Source organism: Lolium perenne, chromosome 4 (genome assembly GCF_019359855.2).
Source record: "Lolium perenne isolate Kyuss_39 chromosome 4, Kyuss_2.0, whole genome shotgun sequence".
In the NCBI taxonomy this organism is placed as follows: Eukaryota; Viridiplantae; Streptophyta; class Magnoliopsida; order Poales; family Poaceae; genus Lolium; species Lolium perenne.
Genome location: NC_067247.2, coordinates 266381152 through 266402113, shown reverse-complemented (window position 1 = coordinate 266402113; position 20962 = coordinate 266381152). Strand labels below are relative to the sequence as shown.

Sequence of the window (20962 nt, the reverse complement as noted above, 5' to 3'; positions counted from 1 at the left end):
AAGGTGACAGTGTGCATGCTATGTTAGTACTTCGTTTGGTTATGTTGATCTGTCATGCACTCTAAGGTTATTTAAACATGAACATTGAATATTGTGGAGCTTGTTAACTCCGGCATTGAGGGTTCGTGTAATCCTACACAGTTAGTGGTGTTCATCATCCAACAAGAGAGTGTAGAGTCTAGCATCTATCTATTTATTCTGTTATGTGATCAATGTTGAGAGTGTCCACTAGTGAAAGTATAATCCCTAGGCCTTGTTCGCAAATACTGCTATCGCTGCTTGTTTACTGTTTTACTGCATCTCTACTGTCCGCAATATTACCACCAGTCCTGGATAGCAAAGCACTTTTCTGGCGCTGTTGCTACTGCTCATATATATTCATACCACCTGTATTTCACTATCTCTTCGCCGAACTAGTGCACCTATTAGGTGTGTTGGGGACACAAGAGACTTCTTGCTTTGTGGTTGCAGGGTTGCATGAGAGGGATATCTTTGACCTCTTCCTCCCTGAGATCGATAAACCTTGGGTGATCCACTTAAGGGAAACTTGCTGCTGTTCTACAAACCTCTGCTCTTGGAGGCCCAACACTGTCTACAAGAATAGAAGCTCCCGTAGACATCAAGCACTTTTCTGGCGCCGTTGCCGGGGAGGAAAGGTAAAAGGCACTCATACTCCGGTTCCAGGTAACAGTACTTTTCTGGCGCCATTGTGTTTGTGCTCGAAGCTATTTCCTTTCGATCCTGCAATTGCATCTTTTTGTTTCTTGTTTACACTAGTAAGGCATAATGGACAACAATGAGCTTCTTATTCTATTTCCTGATTTAAGACATGGATGGTTTGATCCGAAAATTAAAAAACCCATGGAACATGTTAGCATGAATACTTTGAACACCATTGTTGCTAATGATATGGAAAATTCTATGCTTGGGGAAGCTGGTTTTGATGAGCATGATCTTTTTAGTCCCCCAAGCATTGAGGAGAAAATTTACTTTGATGATACTTTACCTCCTATTTATGATGATTATAATGATAGTAGCCTTTTGGTGCCACCTACTATGGAGAGTACATTTTATGATGATTATACTATGCCTCCTACACATGATGAGAATAATAATGATAGCTACTTTGTTGAATTTGCTCTCACTACAACTAATAAAATTGATTATGCTTATGTGGAGAGTAATAATTTTATGCATGAGACTCATGATAAGAATGCTTTATGTGATAGTTATATTGTTGAGTTTGCTCATGATGCTACTGGACATTATTATGAGAGAGGAAAATATGGTTGTAGAAATTTTCATGTTACTAAAATACCTCTCTATGTGCTGAAATTTTTGAAGCTACACTTGTTTTATCTTCCTATGCTTGTTACTTTGCTCTTCATGAACTTGTTTATGTATAAGATTCCTATGCATAGGAATCATGTTAGACTTAAATTTGTTTTGAATTTGCCTCTTGATGCTCTCTTTTGCTTCAAATACTATTTCTTGCGAGTGCATCATTAAAACTGTTGAGCCCATCTTAATGGCTATAAAGAAAGAACTTCTTGGGAGATAACCCATGTGTTTATTTGCTACAGTAACTTTGTTTTATATTTGAGTATTGGAAGTTGTTACTACTGTAGCAACCTCTCCTTATCTTATTTTATTGCATTGTTGTGCCAAGTAAAGTCTTTGATAGCAAGGTTGATACTAGATTTGGATTACTGCGTAGAAACAGATTTCTTTGCTATCACGAATCTGGGCAAAATTCTCTGTAGGTAACTCAGAAAATTATGCCAATTTACGTGAGTGATCCTCAGATATGTACGCAACTTTCATTCAATTTGAGCATTTTCATTTGAGCAAGTCTGGTGCCTCAATAAAATTCGTTTTTACGAACTGTTCTGTTTTGACAGATTCTGCCTTTTATTTCGCATTGCCTGTTTTGATATGCTCGATGGATTTTTCGATTCCATTGACTTTCAGTAGCTTTGTGCAATGTCCAGAAGTGTTAAGAATGATTATGTCACCTCTGAACATGTATATTTTGATTGTGCACTAACCCTCTAATGAGTTGTTTTGAGTTTGGTGTGGAGGAAGTTTTCAAGGATCAAGAGAGGGAGATGATACAATATGATCAAGGAGAGTGAAAGCTCTAAGCTTGGGGATGCCCCGGTGGTTCATCCCTGCATATTTCAAGAAGACTCAAGCGTCTAAGCTTGGGGATGCCCAAGGCATCCCCTTCTTCATCGACAAATTATCAGGTTCCTTCTCTTGAAACTATATTTTTATTCGGCCACATCTTATGTACTTTACTTGGAGCGTCTGTATGTTTTTGTTTTTGTTTGAATAAATGCTTGTGTGGGAGAGAGACACGCTCCGCTGGTTCGTATGAACACATGTGTTCTTAGCTTTTAATGTTCATGGCGAAGGTTGAAACTGCTTCGTTAATTGTTATATGATTGGAAACGGAAAATGCTACATGTAGTAATTGGTAAAATGTCTTGGATAATTTGATACTTGGCAATTGTTGTGCTCATGTTTAAGCTCTTGCATCATATACTTTGCACCTACTAGTGAAGAATACATAGAGCTTGCTAAAATTTGGTTTCCATAATTGGTCTCTCTAAGGTCTAGATAATTTCTAGTAAAGTGTTTGAACAACAAGGAAGACGGTGTAGAGTCTTATAATGTTTACAATATGTCTTTTATGTGAGTTTTGCTGCACCGCTTCATCCTTGTGTTTGTTTCAAATAGCCTTGCTAGCCTAAACCTTGTATCGAGAGGGAATACTTCTCATGCATCCAAATACTTGAGCCAACCACTATGCCATTTGTGTCCACCATACCTACCTACTACATGGTATTTCTCCGCCATTCCAAAGTAAATTGCTTGAGTGCTACCTTTAAACAATTCAAAAATTTATCACCTCTGATTTGTGTCAATGTTTTATAGCTCATGAGGAAGTATGTGGTGTTTATCTTTCAATCTTGTTGGGCAACTTTCACCAATGGACTAGTGGCTTCATCCGCTTATCAAATAATTTTGCAAAAAGAGCTGGCAATGGGATTCCCAGTCCCAAATTAATTAATAAAAAATAGACACTCCTCCATGGTATGTGATTGTTGGACGGCACCCGAAGGATTCGGTTAGCCATGGCTTGAGAAAGCAAAGGTGGGGAGGAGTGTCATCATAATAAAACTAAAATAAAAAGGCACTCCTTCATGGTATGAGATTGTTGGCAGGCACCCGAAGGATTCGGTTAGCCATGGTTTGTGAAAGAAAGGTTGGAAGGAGTGCCACACAAAAATAAAAATAAAATGGGAGCCGCTCTTTGAAGGTTTGTCTGGCAAGGGGGTTAGAGTGCCCACTACCATTCGTTGACAACAACAAACACCTCTCAAAATTTTACTTTTATGCTCTCTATATGTCTTCAAAACCAAAGCTCTAGCACAAATATAGCAATCAATGCTTCCCTCTGCGAAGGGCCTTTCTTTTACTTTTTTGTTGAGTCAGTTCACCTATTTCTCTCCATCTCAAGAAGCAAACACTTGTGTGAACTGTGCATTGATTCCTACATACTTGCATATTTCATTTGTTATATTACTCTATGTTGACAATATCCATGAGATATACATGTTACAAGTTGAAAGCAACCGCTGAAACTTAATCTTCCTTTGTGTTGCTTCGATACCTATACTATGAAATTATTGCTTTATGAGTTAACTCTTATGCAAGACTTATTGATGCTTGTCCTGAAAGTACTATTCATGAAAAGTTTTTGCTATATGATTCATTTGTTTACTCATGTCATTTACCATTGTTTTGATCACTGCATTCATTACATATGCTTACAATAGTATGATCAAGGTTATGATGGCATGTCACTCCAGAAATTATCTTTGTTATCGTTTACCTGCTCGGGACGAGCAGAAACTAAGCTTGGGGATGCTGATACGTCTCCGACGTAACGATAATTTCTTATGTTCCATGCCACATTATTGATGATATCTACATGTTTTATGCATACTTTATGTCATTATTATGCGTTTTCCGGAACTAACCTATTGACGAGATGCCGAAGGGCCAGTTGCTGTTTTCTGCTGTTTTTGGTTTCAGAAATCCTAGTAAGGAAATATTCTCGGAATCGGACGAAATCAACGCCGAAGATCTTAGAATCCCCGGAAGCATCCAGAACACCCGAGAGTCGCCAGAGGGGGGCCACAGGCCCACCAGACCATAGGCCGGCGCGGCCTGGGGGTGGCCCGCGCCCCCCTATGGTGTCGTCGCCTCGTTGACCTTCCGACGCTGCCTCTTCGCCTATTTAAGGGTCCTCGACCTAAAACTTCGATACGAAAAAGCCACGGTACGAGAAACCTTCCAGAGCCGCCGCCATCGCGAAGCCAAGATCTGGGGGACAGGAGTCTCTGTTTCGGCACGCCGCTGGGACGGGGAAGTGCCCCCGGAAGGCTTCTCCATCGACACCGCTGCCATCTCCACTGCCATCTTCATCAACGCTGCTGTCTCCCATGAGGAGGGAGTAGTTCTCCATCGAGGCTAAGGGCTGTACCGGTAGCTATGTGGTTAATCTCTCTCCCTATGTACTTCAATACAATAATCTCATGAGCTGCCTTACATGATTGAGATTCATATAATGATGCTTGTAATCTAGATGTCATTATGCTAGTCAAGTGAATTTTACTTATGTGATCTCCGGAGACTCCTTGTCCCACGTGTGTAAAGGTGACAGTGTGTGCACCGTGTGGGTCTCTTAGGCTATATTTCACAGAATACTTATTCACTGTTATGAATGGCATAGTGAGGTGCTTATTTATATCTCTTTATGATTGCAATGTGTTTTGTATCACAATTTATCTGCGTGCTACTCTAGTGATGTTATTAAAGTAGTTTATTCCTCCTGCACGGTGTAATGGTGACAGTGTGTGCATCGTGTTAGTACTTGGCGTAGGCTATGATTGTGATCTCTTGTAGATTATGAAGTTAACTATTGCTATGATGGTATTGATGTGATCTATGCCTCCTTTCGTAGCGTGAAGGTGACAGTGTGCATGCTATGTTAGTACTTGGTTTGGTTATGTTGATCTGTCATGCACTCTAAGGTTATTTAAACATGAACATTGAATATTGTGGAGCTTGTTAACTCTGGAATTGAGGGTTCGTGTAATCCTACACAGTTAGTGGTGTTCATCATCCAACAAGAGAGTGTAGAGTCTAGCATCTATCTATTTATTCTGTTATGTGATCAATGTTGAGAGTGTCCACTAGTGAAAGTATAATCCCTAGGCCTTGTTCGCAAATACTGCTATCGCTGCTTGTTTACTGTTTTACTGCATCTCTACTGTCCGCAATATTACCACCAGTCCTGGATAGCAAAGCACTTTTCTGGCGCTGTTGCTACTGCTCATATATATTCATACCACCTGTATTTCACTATCTCTTCGCCGAACTAGTGCACCTATTAGGTGTGTTGGGGACACAAGAGACTTCTTGCTTTGTGGTTGCAGGGTTGCATGAGAGGGATATCTTTGACCTCTTCCTCCCTGAGATCGATAAACCTGGGTGATCCACTTAAGGGAAACTTGCTGCTGTTCTACAAACCTCTGCTCTTGGAGGCCCAACACTGTCTACAAGAATAGAAGCTCCCGTAGACATCAGCCGGCCACACCAAAGCCATTGTGGCCGCACCCCTCATAGTGGCCGGCCACCTCCCCCTCTCCCAAACCCTAGCCGCCCCCTCTCCTCCACCTCTCCCGCAACGCTTAGCGAAGCTCCGCAGGAGTTCTCCATCGCCACCGTCACCACGCCGTCGTGCTGCCGGATTCAAGGAGGAGCTACTACTTCCGTTGCCCGCTGGAACGGGGAGAAGGACGTCGTCTTCATCAACACCGAACGTGTGACCGAGTACGGAGGTGTTGCCCGATCGTGGCACCATGATCAAGATCTTCTACGCGCTTTTGCAAGTGGCAAGTGATCGTCTACCGCAGCAACAAGAGCCTCATCTTGTACGCTTTGGAAATCTTCAAGGATGAGTCTCGATCATCTCCTCGTTGCTCCCGTCTTCTAGATTGCATCTTGGCTTGGATTGCGTTCTCGCGGTAGGAAATTTTTTGTTTTCTATGCAACGAATCCCTACATGAACACCATTGTTGCTAATGATATGGAAAATTCTAAGCTTGGGGAAGCTGGTTTTGATGAGCATGATATTTTTAGTGCCCCAAGCATTGAGGAGAAAATTTTCTTTGATGACACTTTGCCTCCTATTTATGATGATTATAATGATACTAGTCTTTTGGTGCCGCCTACTATGGAGAGTAAATTTTATTATGATTATACTATGCCTCCTACACTTGATGAGAATAATAATGATAGCTACTTTGTTGAATTTGCTCCCACTACAATTAATAAGAATGACTATGCTTATGTTGGGAGTAGTAATAATTTTATGCATGTAGCTCATGATAAGAATGCTTTATGTGATAGTTATATTGTTGAGTTTGCTCATGATGCTACTGGATATTATAATGAGAGAGGAGAATATGGTTGTAGAAATTTTCATGTTACTAAAACACCTCTCTATATGCTGAAATTTTTGAAGCTACACTTGTTTTATCTTCCCATGCTTGTCACTTTGCTCTTCATGAACTTGTTTATTTACAAGATTCCTTTTCATAGGAAGTGGGTTAGACTTAAAAGTGTATCTTATTTGCTTTTTTATGCTCTCTTTTGCTTCAACTCTTATTTCTCGCGAGTGCTCATTGAAATTGCTGAGCCCATCTTAATGGCTATAAAGAAAGCACTTCTTGGGAGATAACCCATGTTTTTATTTTGCTACTGTTTTGTTGAGTCTTGGAAGTTGTTACTACTGTAGCAACCTCTCCTTATCTTTATTTTATTGCATTGTTGTGCCAAGTAAAGTCTTTGATAGCAGGGTTGATACTAGATTTGGATTTCTGCGCAGAAACAGATTTCTATCTGTCACGAATTTGGACAGGGTTCTATGTAGGTAACTCAGAAAAATCTGCCAATTTACGTGCGTGATCCTCAGATATGTACTCAACTTTCATTCAATTTGAGAATTTTCATCTGAGCAAGTCCAGTGCCTCTAAAAAATTCGTCTTTACGGACTATTCTGTTTTGACAGATTCTGCCTTTTATTTTGCATTGCCCCTTTTGCTGTGTTGGATGGATTTCTTTGTTCCATTAACTTTCAGTAGCTTTGTGCAATGTCCAGAAGTGTTAAGAATGATTGTGTCACCTCTGAACATGTGAATTTTGATTATGCACTAACCCTCTAATGAGTTTGTTTTGAGTTTGGTGTGGAGGAAGTTTTCAAGGATCAAGAGAGGAGGATGATACAATATGATCAAGGAGAGTGAAAGCTCTAAGCTTGGGGATGCCCCGGTGGTTCATCCCTGCATATTTCAAGAAGACTCAAGCATCTAAGCTTGGGGATGCCCAAGGCATCCCCTTCTTCATCGACAACATTATCAGGTTCCTCTAGTGAAACTATATTTTTATTCCATCACATCTTATGTGCTTTACTTGGAGCGTCTGTATGTTTTTGTTTTGTTTTGTTTGAATAAATTGGATCCTAGCATTCATTGTGTGGGAGAGAGACACGCTCCGCTGTTGCATATGGACAAATATGTCCTTAGCTTTACTCATAATGTTCATGGCGAATATTGAAACTGCTTCGTTAATTGTTATATGGTTGGAAACGGGAAATGCTACATGTGGTAATTGGTAGAATGTCTTGAATAATTTGATACTTGGCAATTGTTGTGCTCATATGGATCATGTTTAAGCTCTTGCATCATATACTTTGCACCTATTAGTGAAGAAATACATAGAGCTTGCTAAAATTTGGTTTGCATGATTGGTCTCTCTAAGGTCTAGATATTTTCTAGTAAGGGTTTGAACAACAAGGAAGACAGTGTAGAGTCTTATAATGCTTGCAATATGTTTTTATGTGAGTTTTGATGTACCGGTTCATACTTGTGTTTGCTTCAAATAACCTTGCTAGCCTAAGCCTTGTATTGAGAGGGATTACTTCTCGTGCATCCAAATCCTTGAGCCAATAACTATGCCATTTGTGTCCACCATACCTACCTACTACATGGTATTTCTCGGCCATTCCAAAGTAAATTGCTTGAGTGCTATCTTTAAACACTTCAAAAGTTATTACCTCTTATTTGTGTCAATGTTTTATAGCTCATGAGGAAGTATGTGGTGTTTATCTTTCAATCTTGTTGGACAACTTTCACCAATGGACTAGTGGCTTCATCCGCTTATCCAATAATTTTGCAAAAAGAGCTGGCAATGGGGTTCCCAGTCCCAAATTAATTAACCTTCATATTTTTATAAAAAAATAGACACTCCTCCATGGTATGTGATTGTTGGACGGCACCCGAGGATTCGGTTAGCCATGGCTTGAGAAAGCAAAGGTGGGGAGGAGTGTTATCTAAATAAAACTAAAATAAAAAGGCACTCCTTCATGGTATGAGATTGTTGGCAGGCACCCGAGGATTCGGTTAGCCATGGTTTGTGAAAGCAAGGTTGGAAGGAGTGCCACCCAAAAATAAAAATGTTTCATGGGAGCCGCTCTTCGAAGGTTTGTCTGGCAAGGGGGTTAGAGTGCCCATTACCATTCATTGACAACAACAAACACCTCTCAAAATTTTACTTTTATGCTCTCTTTATGTTTTCAAAATAAAAGCTCTAGCACAAATATAGCAATCAATGCTTCCCTCTTCGAAGGGCCATTCTTCTACTTTTATGTTGAGTCAGTTTACCTACTTTGTTCTGTCTTAGAAGCAAACACTTGTGTTAACTGTGCATTGATCCTTACATACTTGCATATTTGCATTCATCATATTACTTTATGTTGACAATTATCCATGAGATATGCATGTTGAAAGTTGAAAGCAACCGCTGAAACTTAATCTTCCTTTGTGTTGCTTCAATGCCTTTATTTAGAATCTATTGCTTTATGAGTTAACTCTTATGCAAGACTTATTGATGCTTGTCTTAAAAGTATTATTCATGAAAAGTCTTTGCTATATGATTCAGTTGTTTAATCATTGTCTTTACCATTGCTTTGAATCACTTCATTCATCTCATATGCTTTACAATAGTATGATTAAGATCATGTTGGTAGCATGTCACTTCAGAAATTATCTTTGTTATCGTTTACCTACTCGAGGACGAGTAGGAACTAAGCTTGGGGATACTGATACGTCTCCAACGTATCTATAATTTCTGATGTTCCATGCTTGTTTTATGACAATACCTACATGGTTTGTTCACACTTTATGATGATTTTATGCGTTTTCCGGAACTAACCTATTGACAAGATGCCGAAGTGCCAGTTCCTGTTTTCTGCTGTTTTTGGTTTCAGAAATCCTAGTAAGGAAATATTCTCGGAATTGGACGAAATCAACGCCCAGAACCTTATTTTTCCCGGAAGCTTCCAAAGAGCCAGAGAGGGACGAGAGGGAAGCCCTGGGGGCCCCACACGCCAGGTCGGCGTGGCCAGAGGGGGGGGGCGCGCCACCCTATTGTGTGGTCCCACCAGGGGCCCTCCGAGGCCGCCCTTCCGCCTACTTAAGGACTCCGTCGCGAAAACCCTAGAAGAATAAGCCACGGTACGAGAAACCTTCCAGAGCCGCCGCCATCGCGAAGCCAAGATCTGGGGGACAGAAGTCTCTGTTCCGGCACGCCGCCGGGACGGGGAAGTGCCCCCGGAAGGCATCTCCATCGACACCACCGCCATCTTCATCACCGCTGCTGTCTCCCATGAGGAGGGAGTAGTTCTCCCTCGAGGCTAAGGGCTGTACCGGTAGCTATGTGGTTAATCTCTCTCCTGTGTACTTCAATACAATGATCTCATGAGCTGCCTTACATGATTGAGATTCATATGATGAGCTTTGTATCACTATTCATCTATGTGCTACTCTAGTGATGTTATTAAAGTACTCTATTCCTCCTCCATGATTTAATGGTGACAGTGTGTGCATCATGTAGTACTTGGTGTAGTTTATGATTATGATCTCTTGTAGATTATGAAGTTAACTATTACTATGATGGTATTGATGTGATCTATTCCTTCTTTCATAGTGTGATGGTGACAGTGTGCATGCTATGTTAGTACTTGGTATAATTGTGTTGATCTATCATGCACTCTAAGGTTATTTAAATATGAACATCGAATGTTGTGGAGCTTGTTAACTCCGGCATTGAGGTGCTCTTGTAGCCCTACACAATTAGTGGTGTTCATCATCCAACAAGAGAGTGTAGAGTGGTTTTATTATGTGATCAATGTTGAGAGTGTCCACTAGTGAAAGTATGATCCCTAGGCCTTGTTTCCAAATACTGCAATCATCGCTTGTTTACTGTTCTACTGCATCTGTACTTCCTGCAATATTACCACCATCCACTGCACGCCAGTTGTAGACATCAACTATTTTCTGGCGCTGTTACTACTGCTCATATTCATTCATACCACTTGCATCTCACTATCTCTTCGCCGAACTAGTGCACCTATACATCTGACAAGTGTATTAGGTGTGTTGGGGACACAAAAGACTTCTTGTATCGTGATTGCAGGGTTGCTTGAGAGGGATATCTTTGACCTCTTCCTCCCTAAGTTCGATAAACCTTGGGTGATCCACTTAAGGGAAAACTTGCTGCTGTTCTACAAACCTCTGCTCTTGGAGGCCCAACACTGTCTACAGGAAAAGAAGCGTGAGTAGACATCAGATGCATACATGAACCAAGGCGTCACAACTAAACAAACACCTTCAAGAAGGGAGAAAAGTCAAAGACTCCGACAATGCAGGATTTGTCAAGCTGAAGTTGGATATTCGTGCGGATGGTTAGATCCAGGGCTTTGAGGGCGTGGGTGGCCTCCAATAGCACCGCCACCCCAACATCGGAAATAGTTGGCTTCGATTTTTTCCTAAAGTACTGGGAGCATCACTATCATTCTTTCACAAAGACATGCCGCTTCCGAGCCCACGCCCTCAAAGTCCGTGGCTCTTCTTGTATAAACAAAAATCAACGGGGGCTAGTCCTTTTTTCTTATGGCTTTCAAGTTGCAACACGAGTTCTAGGTTTGAACCGAAACAACTTATCTTTCTTTGATCGAGTTAGAGCTAAGTTGTGTGGAATTTATGTGGTTACATACTTTTTTATCAGATGTCCCCTACAGGAAAAATAATACACCATATTTTTTCACTAGTTCTATCATGAAGTATAGTTTAAAATCGTGAACATCTATAGTTGTGTTGAATCATGTGTACGTTGTAATTGTAGTCCCTAATCATCCATGAGTCCTATTTTCAAGCCTCTGTGTGTGAGGCCTCTGTGTGTGCACGATCTCCATCTGTAATTGACCTCGTCTCATTCCCCTTTAGAGATAAATTATCAACATATCATCATCGGTAATGGTTCTCGTATTCCGATAGTCGTCATTGGTACTGCCCACCTAACATCATGTCTTTTCCATCTCAACGATGTCTTAGTTTTCCCCAATATTTTCAAAAGTCTTACTAGCAGTCGCATAATTTCTTGTGATAATTCTTTCTATGTTGAGTTTGGTCCATTTGGATTCACTATGAAGGATTTGGTCACCATGATACTCCTCATAAGATCCAATAGCTCGGGTGTCTTGTACCCTTTTCTGATGACAATGACGGCACTACCTCCTTGGATCTCAAGGTCAAATGGGATCTTTGGCACCGACGCCTCGGACATCCAAGCACCGCAGCTCTTTCTCATTTACCTCGATTTCCTTTCCTCGTGTAATAAAGATCCTCCAAAACTTTCCTTTTGTGATGCATGTCAATTAGGAAAACAGGCCCGACTACCTTTTTATACCTTTCATTCGCGTGCCATGAATCTTTTGATTCAATTCACTGCGATTTGTGGACCTCACACATTATTAGTTTCTCTAGATATAAATATTATCTTGTGGTTCTTGATGATTTCTCACATTTTTCATGGCTGTTTCTCTTGCGCAACAAATCTGACACATGTGCCACATTATAAAGCCTTTTCATCTTTATTTACACATAATTAAGTACCACCATTCGTTAAAAACGGTGGCGAGTTTCTCACTACCAACTTCCACAACTTCTTCTCCTCCTACGGCTTCTCTTTTGGTTTCTCCTGCCCGTGCACATCTTAGAATGGCCGTGTTGAATGACTATTTCGCACTACAAATAACATAGTACAAACACTCCTTTTCCAAGCAAATATGCCTCATGAGTTTTGCATAGAGTCCCTCCATACTACGAACCATCTTCTCAATATTCGACCATTTCGCGCTATTCATAATATCACCCCTTACTACCTACTTTATGGAGCACATCCCTCATATGCTCATCCTAGAACTTTTGGATGCCTCTATTTTCCAAACACATCATCCACTGCGAGCCATAAACTCTCACCCCAATTCACATGTTGCATTTTCCTTGGCTATCCACGGGAGCGCAAAGGGTGCCAATGCTCAGGTTTAATCACACAAAAATTTCAAATTTCTTACCACGTAATTTTTGATGAGTCATATTTTCCTTACGCACCATGTACACACGACGCCACACCGCCCCCCTAGCCACGCAAGATCTCGTGGATCCTGATTCAATCTTCCTTGGGATTCGTTCCCAACCATTGGCGCAGATCCCTCCAACACCACCTACCTTAACCCATCCTAAACCCAACCCTGCGATGCCACCTAACCCCAATACCACCCCGCACGTATCCGCCTCACCCTGAACGCCCGACGCACACCAACCTATTGGCCCCACTGAATCTCGCTCATGCTCCCCACCTAGACGCGCTTTCCCTTCGTCTGCCACGCCGACCAAGACTTCCCTGTCCACCTAGCTCTTGCCAGCCTAGCCCGCTATCCCACCATGAGGCATTCCCGTACATCCACCCCACTAGAGGTGGTTATTTTATGCCTAAAAAACATTTTGATCTCCAAATTTCTACCACTTCACCTTCTCCCATTCCACCCTCATACTGTGTAGCACTAAAATACCCACATTGGCGTGGCGCTATGACTGATGAATTTAAAGCTCTAATTTGGAATGACACTTGGTCTCTTGTTCCTCGTCCTGCAGGTGTCATTTTGGTGATGGGGAAATGGATCTTTCACCACAAGCTCCATCCTGATGGTGCATTGTCACGGTACAAGGCTCGATGGGTGGTTCATGGTTTCACACAGGATCCTGGTGTCGAATACTGCGAGACATTTAGCCTGGTTGTCAAGCCGGCAACTATTCATGTCATCCTTAACATCGTCAATACTAACTCTTGACACATTCATCAAATGGATGTCAAGAATGCTTTTCTTCATGGCCAGATCTCCGAGACAGTTTACTGCCAGCAACCCTCAGGTTTTGTTGACTCCACCTATCCTACACATGTGTGATGTCCCAACAAATTCCTCTATGGTCTCAAATAGGCTCCCCGCACTTAGTTTGTTCATTTCACATCCTATATTCACACTCTTGGTTTTGTCTCCTCTAAAAGTGACAAATCTTTGTTTATTTTTCACCGAGGGTCCGAGGTTGCCTACCTTCTCCTCTGTGTAGATGACATCATCCTCACCGCCAACACAACACCTTTCCTCACTTCTATCATTGAGCATTCTCCATGAGTGATTTGGGAGACATCCACCACTTTCTTTGTGTTAATGTGCATCGCACAAACCAGGGGATCTTCCTTAGCGAGCAACAATATGCGCTAGAGATTCTTGATCGAGCGGGTATGCTCAATTGCCACCCCATCTCTACACCCGTCGACACTACCTCCAACCTTTTTCTCCATGCTGGCACACCATTCGACAACCATTTCCTATACCGGGGTTGTAGGGGCATTGCAATATCTCACCCTTACGCGTCCCGAACTGGCCTATGCAGTTCAACAAGTCTATGTTTTCATGCATGCCCCCACGAATACACACTTTCAATTGATCAAACACATTGTGCGTTATATACGCGGGACAACACCCTATGGGTTGCAGCTGCACCGTGATTCTGTTATGATCTCACTTAGGGTTCATACAAATCTCCTATAGTTTGATGCAAATCCTGAGATACAGATCCAGATGGATCGGAGGGACGAACCCTGATGGAACATTCATCTAATCAGTTCGACTGGAGGCGGCGCTCTTCGTGGAGGTAAGTAGCCGACGCCGTCGTCTCTTCCTTCGCCATCCTGGACTGGGCCTTGGTCTTGTCATGGGCCTTGGGCTGGGTCGTGACATCCCATCCTCCTTGAGAGCTGGCTTGCCCCCAGGCCTGTAGTCCCGAAAAACGCACATGAAGTGGTGCTTCATCCTCCCAGGAGATTGCAGAACTCGGAAGCCCCAGCCAGCGGATGAGAACGCGGGGCACCTTGACGCCACCACGCTGGATGCAACGCCGTGCCAAGATCTTCTCAGGTTGCAGGAGTACCATGGAATCCAGGTCCAGTAAGGCGAGGTCGTCCTTCTTTGGTGAGGCGGAAGGCAGCCGACGCTTCAGTTGCGAGACATGGATGGCGTTGTGGATCTTGCTGCTGGTGGGTAGCTCCAGGCGATACGCCACTTCTCCTACGCACGCCAGGATCTTGTATGGCCTGAAGAACTTAAACGCCAGCTTTTGGCTACTCCTTGGCGCCAGGGATGTCTGCACATACGGTTGCAGCTTGAGGAAGACCATGTCACCAACGTCGAAGGAGCGTTCTGTCCGGTGTTTGTCCACTTGCTTCTTCATCCTTTGCTGGGCACGAAGTAGATGTTTCTTCAGAAGGCAGTCATAGTCTCCCTTTCCTGCATCCAGTATTCAAGGTCAGGTACATTGCATGCCGCCGCAGCAGAGATACCAAAGTGTCGAGGTGGTCGCACGTAAAGTGCTTCAAATGGGGCGCGTACAATGGCTGAATGAAACGTTGTATTGTACCAGAACTCTGCCAGGGGTAACCAACGAAACCACTTGGTAGGGCAAGCGTGAACTGTGCAGCGAAGGAATGACTCCAGGCATTGATTAAGCCGTTATGTCTGATCGTCCGTCTGTGGGTGATATGCCGAACTCATCATCAGCTGCGTGTCTGTGAGGCGGAACAATGCTTGCCAGAGTGTGCTGGTGAAGATCTTATCCCTGTCTGACACAATGCACTGGGGAAGACCGTGGAGCTTATAGATGTTGTCCACGAACGCCTGGGCGACCTGTAGAGTTGTATATGGATGCTTCAGGGGAATGAAGTGGCCGTACTTGGTTAGCTTGTCGACGACGAACGGAATCACATCATGACCATTTGACTTGGGCAATCCTTCGATAAAGTCTAGGCTGATGGTGTGCCAGGCAGATGGTGGAACTGGAAGAGGTTGCAGCAGTCCTGGCAGTTTTGTATGCTCCGCCTTGGCTCGCTGACAAGTGTCATAGCGTTGGACGAAATCCTGAACTGATTGTTTCAGGTTCGGCCAATCAAACAGTTTCTTGATACGCTGATAGGTGGCCAATGTGCCAGAATGTCTACCAATACCACTGTCGTGTAGGGCTTGCAAGATGTGTTGTTGTGCTAAAGAATTTCCTCCCACCCAAACTCTGCCTTTCTTACGGATAACTCCATCTCGCAGTTCAAAACCTTCAGCATTCGTGCCTGAGAGGCTCAACTCAGTCCATAGCTTCTTTGTTGATGCATCATCATTATACCCAATGACCAGTTTATCCAGCCATGAAGGAACAACTGCTGATATGGCCAGCAATTCAGAGGAGTGTTGGCAACGAGAGAGAACATCTGCAGCCGCGTTCGTGATACCTTTCTTGTACTGGATGGTATATTGCAGTCCCATCAACTTGACGAAGGCCTTGTGCTGCATTCCTGTCCCGAGGCGTTGTTCAGTCAGATAGAGGAGGCTTTTCTGGTATGTGCGAATAACAAATTCTTTGTGTTGCAAATATGACCTCCACTTCTCGACCGCCATAAGGATAGAGATGCACTCCTTCTCATAGGTTGAGAGTGCTTGATTGCGTGGACTCAACGCCTTACTGAGATAGGCCACAGGGTGCCCTTGCTGCATGAGCACCGCTCCCACACCAGATTGACAGGCATCAGTTTCCACTACAAAATGTTGGGAAAAATCAGGGAGAGCGAGGACCGGAGCCTGCGCAAGTGCCCGTTTCAGCGCCTGGAAGGCTTCTTCTGTGACTAGTGTCCATTGGTACACCTCTCCTTTGCGCATCACTTGAGTGAGGGGTTTACTGATGAGACCATATTGCTTGATGAACTTGCGGTAATATCCCGTCAAGCCTAAGAATCTTCGGAGCTCCTTTAGGTTTTTGGGTCTAGGCCAGTCCTTGACGGCTGTGATCTTGGAGCTGTCCGTGGCCACGCCGTTAATGCCAATGACGTGTCCGAGATACTCCAGGTTTTGCTTGGCAAAAGAACACTTGGAGCGTTGCAAGGTGAGCTGCTGGTCGCGAAGAACTTGGAACACTTCTGTCAACTGCTTGGCATGCTGCTCCACTGTTGTGGTGTAGACAAGAATGTCGTCCATGAACACTAAGACTCCTTTGCGTAGCACCTTTTCGAAAACTGAGTTCATCACACTCTGGAATGTTGCTGGAGCGTTGGTGAGGCCGAAAGGCATGACCAAGAACTCGTACATGCCTTGATGAGTACGGAAAGCCGTCTTGTACTCGTCACCCTCTGCCACTCGTAGCTGGTGGTACCCTGATGACAGGTCAAGCTTGGTGAACCAACGAGCTCCTGCCAGCTCGTCGAGCAACTCGTCCACTACGGGTATGGGGTGCTTGTGCTTGATGGTGATGGAGTTGAGTTATCGATAGTCAATGCAAAATCTCCATGTTCCATCTTTTTTACGGACCAAAAGAACCGGAGAAGCAAAGGGGCTGGAGCTATGCCGTATGATACCTTGCTGCAGCATGAGGTGTATTTGGCGCTCGATTTCATTCTTCTGATGAGGCTCATACCGGTATGGTCGCACATTGACTAGTTGAGCTCCTGGTACGAGCGGAATGCGGTGATCGTGCTGACGACGAGGAGGTAGTCCGGCAGCGGGCACAAAGAGGTCTGCAAAAGCTGTCAACACAGGAGCTATAACTGGGTGCTCCCCTTCGCCTGTTGCAGTCTCCAAAGTATGCAGACTGCCATGTTGGTGTACTGGTTGCACTTCAACACATTCAGCAACTGCGCCCCGACGCAACAGGCCCTGGAGCTGACGGGCAGTAATTTGACGGCCTGGCGTGTGCTCATCTTGGATGCCCTGCAAGGTAATGCGCTGCACGCGATGCTGGAAACGCATGCGGCGATTGCGCCAGTGCACCCACATTGGACTGAATTCCTCAAGCCAATCCGCGCCCATAATGATATCATAGCAGCCCAATGGCAAGATCTTCATGTCCTGCTGGAAGGTATGCCCCTGGGTGCGCCATGCCAGGTTAGGCAGCATCTTGTCGCTGACCATGGTGTCGCCATTGGCGATGACAAACTGTGACGGCTCACAAGGTTGAGGAGAGACGTGGAGCTTGTCGACAAGACGAGTGTCGATGAAGGAGGCACCACTGCCAGAGTCGACGAGGATAAGAACCTCGTGTTCGCCCACGTGCCCGTGGAGACGAATGGTGCGGCGCCGTGCTGGAGTAGAGCCCACGATCGCCGCGATGTCGGCACACATGAGTTCGTCGCCCGAACTGGCTTCGTCATCAAGCCCCGAGTCCGGGTCTGGTGGTAGGGCGTCCAGCAATTCCTCCAGAATATGCAGAGCCACTTGAGTGGGACACTTGTGGGTGCGGCTCCATTTCTCGCCGCAAGTGAAACACTCTCCCCTCGACTTGCGAAAGGCGCGGAGAGCTTCCAGCTTGGCATCCCAGTGTGGTGCTTCTGGCTTCTTCTGTTCATCCCCACGGCTTGAATGCTTGGGCTTGTCCGTATTATGGAAGGTACGGTAATTTGTGCGCGAGGACGAAGACGAGTGTTGTTGTTGCTGTTGCCGTATATTTTCCTGCTCCGTTTCCTGCAATTGAGCCAAGAGACTAGCAGTATCCACGTCTTCAGGTAAATGCAACAGGACAACAGCGCGCAATTCATCAGCTAGGCCTGCGATGAAACGCTCCACAAAGAAGACTTCACTAGTGCTGGGATCATGCAGGAGGATTTGATGTTTCAACTGATTGAATTTTTCTGTGTATGCCTCTACATTTTCTAACCGCCTAATGGTGAGGATCTGGCGCATGAACAAATTAAATTTGTTTTTGCCCCAGTAGGACTCTACAGCTTTGTATAAGTCTTCCCAATGGATGATATATTGTTTGGACTGCACTGTTTCCGTTTCCGACAAAATTTAGCATGGAAAATTTTACTTTCATCATGTCAGAGATGCCGTAGATCTCAAAATACATCTCACAGTTATCCCTCCAAATGGTGGGATCGGTGCCATCGAACTTGGGGAAATCCATCTTAGGAGTGGAAGTATAGCGAGTGTGGTTCCTAGGTCGATCATATGAATCCTCTTCGTTGTATGCAGTATATGGATCAGTGATGATGATCGTACCATTGTCCGGGGGAAATCGGCGAGACACGGAGGCCTCGTGATTGTACCCCCGTGTAGAATTGTCGTTGCCGTGCCCATCGGACCGTCGCGCTGCCGCCGCGCCCTGCAGCGGCGTAGTAGGCAGCTGCGCTGGCGCTGGAGGTTGTGGTGGCGGCCGCGACTCGATGATGCCCAGCCTCGCCGCGGCGTCCTCCGCGTGAAGCTTGAGCGTGGTGGTCGTCGCTGAGAGATCGGCGACCGAGGCGTCCATGGATTTCATCCACGACGCCAAGCCCGCGAGCTGCTCCGCGAGGGAGTCCAGCTTGGTGTTGGTGGCTTCTGCCGCGGCGGCGACGCTCTTCGACATCCTCCGCTACGCCGTCGTCGGTCTCTTCGGAGCCAGGGTGTATCCAACGCGTCGCAGGCTCGGCAGCAGCAGATCGAGATCTGACGCCACCAGATTTGCTTCGGAATTGGGATCGGAGAAAAAATTGGGGGTGGTGGTTGGTGACTCTGGTACCAGGTGTTATGATCTCACTTAGGGTTCATACAAATCTCCTATAGTTTGATGCAAATCCTGAAATACAGATCCAGATGGATCGGAGGGACGAACCCTGATGGAACATTCATCTAATCAGTTCGACTGGAGGCGGCGCTCTTCGTGGAGGTAAGTAGCCGACGCCGTCGTCTCTTCCTTCGCCATCCTGGGCTGGGCCTTGGTCTTGTCATGGGCCTTGGGCTGGGTCGTGACAGATTCATCTCATGATCTTGTGGCATGCCCTAACACGGATTGGGCAACTATACACGCAAATCCACTTCAGGTTTCGGTGAGTTCCTTGGCAGCAATCTTGTGTCATGGTCCTCAAAATGATAACATACTGTCTCGCCATCGAGCGCGGAAGCAGAATACCAAAGCCAGTTAACAAAGTCGATAGTCAACATGTGGATCTCCAAAATGATGTCAACATCTAAAGAAAATATCTACATGTCTGTCAGAAGGAATCGAGGTCACCCTCTCTCCTACTTCTGCGGCAGATGAGAACGTGGACGACAAGCCGCCTAGCTACATGGTCGACCCTAGACCTGGTTTCCTGCTGTAACGGGACTTGTTTAACCTGTAATCAACCTGCACACATTTCCCTCTCGTCGCGTAGCTGCATTATGTGCCGAATATGCCTGGAGCCGTGTGCGCTCTAGCTAGTCACGTAACCGGCTGGCCCCGAAGATAACATATTCTAGTATTTTTCTGAAAAAAAAAATATTCTAGGACACTGGACGACGGGACTACGGTTAGCTAGGCGCAAGAATATCATCTTATATAATCGCACGCAGCGTCGAGCAGACACAAACACCCTCCACTAGCAACCTAGTCTTCCTCCTAGAAACAGGCTCCACTAGTCTTCGCCATTGATCATTCTCCACAACGTCGAGTAGACACAAAGTCACCACTCATCAGGCCAGGCAGGGCAAGCATGTCGAGCTCTGAGATGGACTCGTCGTCGCTGGACAGCCAACTCAGGTTCGACGCGTACGCGGTGCTGGTAGCGTTCGGCGTGGCGGCCGTCCTCGTCGTCTGCTTCTGGCAGCTCTACAAGCTCACCGTGTCCGCGCGCCCGCAGGACATGCTGCCCGTCTCCTCCTCTGGCTCCGGCGGCGGCAAGGCTCCGAGGCAGAGCGACATCGCTGCGCTGCCGGTGTTCGTGCACGGCGGCGCGGCGGGAGTGGAGTGCGCGGTGTGCCTGGCGGAGATGGCTGACGGGGAGAAGGGCCGGCTCCTGCCCGGTTGCGGGCACAGGTTCCACGTCGAGTGCGTCGACCGGTGGTTCCGGACCAACTCGACGTGCCCGCTCTGCCGGGTCGCGGTCTTCGGCGAGCCGAGCGCGGTGGAGGCGCACAAGGTTGTCCCCGCGGCTGCTGCCCCTGCCGTGGCTGTGCTGCAAGTTTGAGCTCGTGTTGTTGATCTTTTCTTTTACTTATAAACTTGTGTTGTTCATACAAATGCTCAGTTATTGGTAATTCGTAGAGAGAAATGTCAAATCTTTGCCCATCACATCAGGGTTGCTCATTTCCTGTTGGTGTGCCACGTATAAAGAAAGTATACTTCCGTACTGGTCACATCGCAATCACTCTTTTGTTCACTGTTGTATCGATCTGAGTATCTGACCACGTGTGGCATCTTTGTACGAAGCAATTTTATCAAGCGAGGATGAACTCTCTCTCAGAACACTTCCCTGCTCTGCTGTCTTAATTCAAAAAATTTCCGACACTTGCGAACTATTTTGGACTGTAAATCATTTTTTCCCCAAGGTATTGGTTGAACATGGTGAGGTAATAGGGTAATACTCCATATGTATCATTACCTTTTATTTGGCAATCAACAAAAAACTAAACAATGTACTTCCTCTGTCTCATGAA

The 20962-nt window shown here is 45.2% G+C and overlaps 2 protein-coding genes across 2 annotated transcripts; one reads left to right on the top strand and one right to left on the bottom strand.

Moving 5' to 3' along the window:
* Positions 1-14159: 14159 nt before the first annotated feature.
* Positions 14160-18914, bottom strand: LOC127328311 (uncharacterized). Its single transcript, XM_071829405.1, has 5 exons — positions 18378-18914; positions 16930-18241; positions 15080-16791; positions 14878-14961; positions 14160-14774 (listed from the first exon to the last, which is right to left on the bottom strand). The coding sequence occupies exons 1-5, from the start codon at positions 18912-18914 to the stop codon at positions 14160-14162; spliced, it is 4260 nt and encodes a 1419-aa protein (XP_071685506.1).
* A 974-nt stretch (positions 18915-19888) lies between these two features.
* LOC127329827 (RING-H2 finger protein ATL64) lies at positions 19889-20723 on the top strand. The gene has a single exon (XM_051356256.2). It carries the CDS (start codon positions 20020-20022, stop codon positions 20491-20493), a length of 474 nt encoding a protein of 157 aa, XP_051212216.1. The 5' UTR covers positions 19889-20019; the 3' UTR covers positions 20494-20723.
* Positions 20724-20962: the final 239 nt, after the last annotated feature.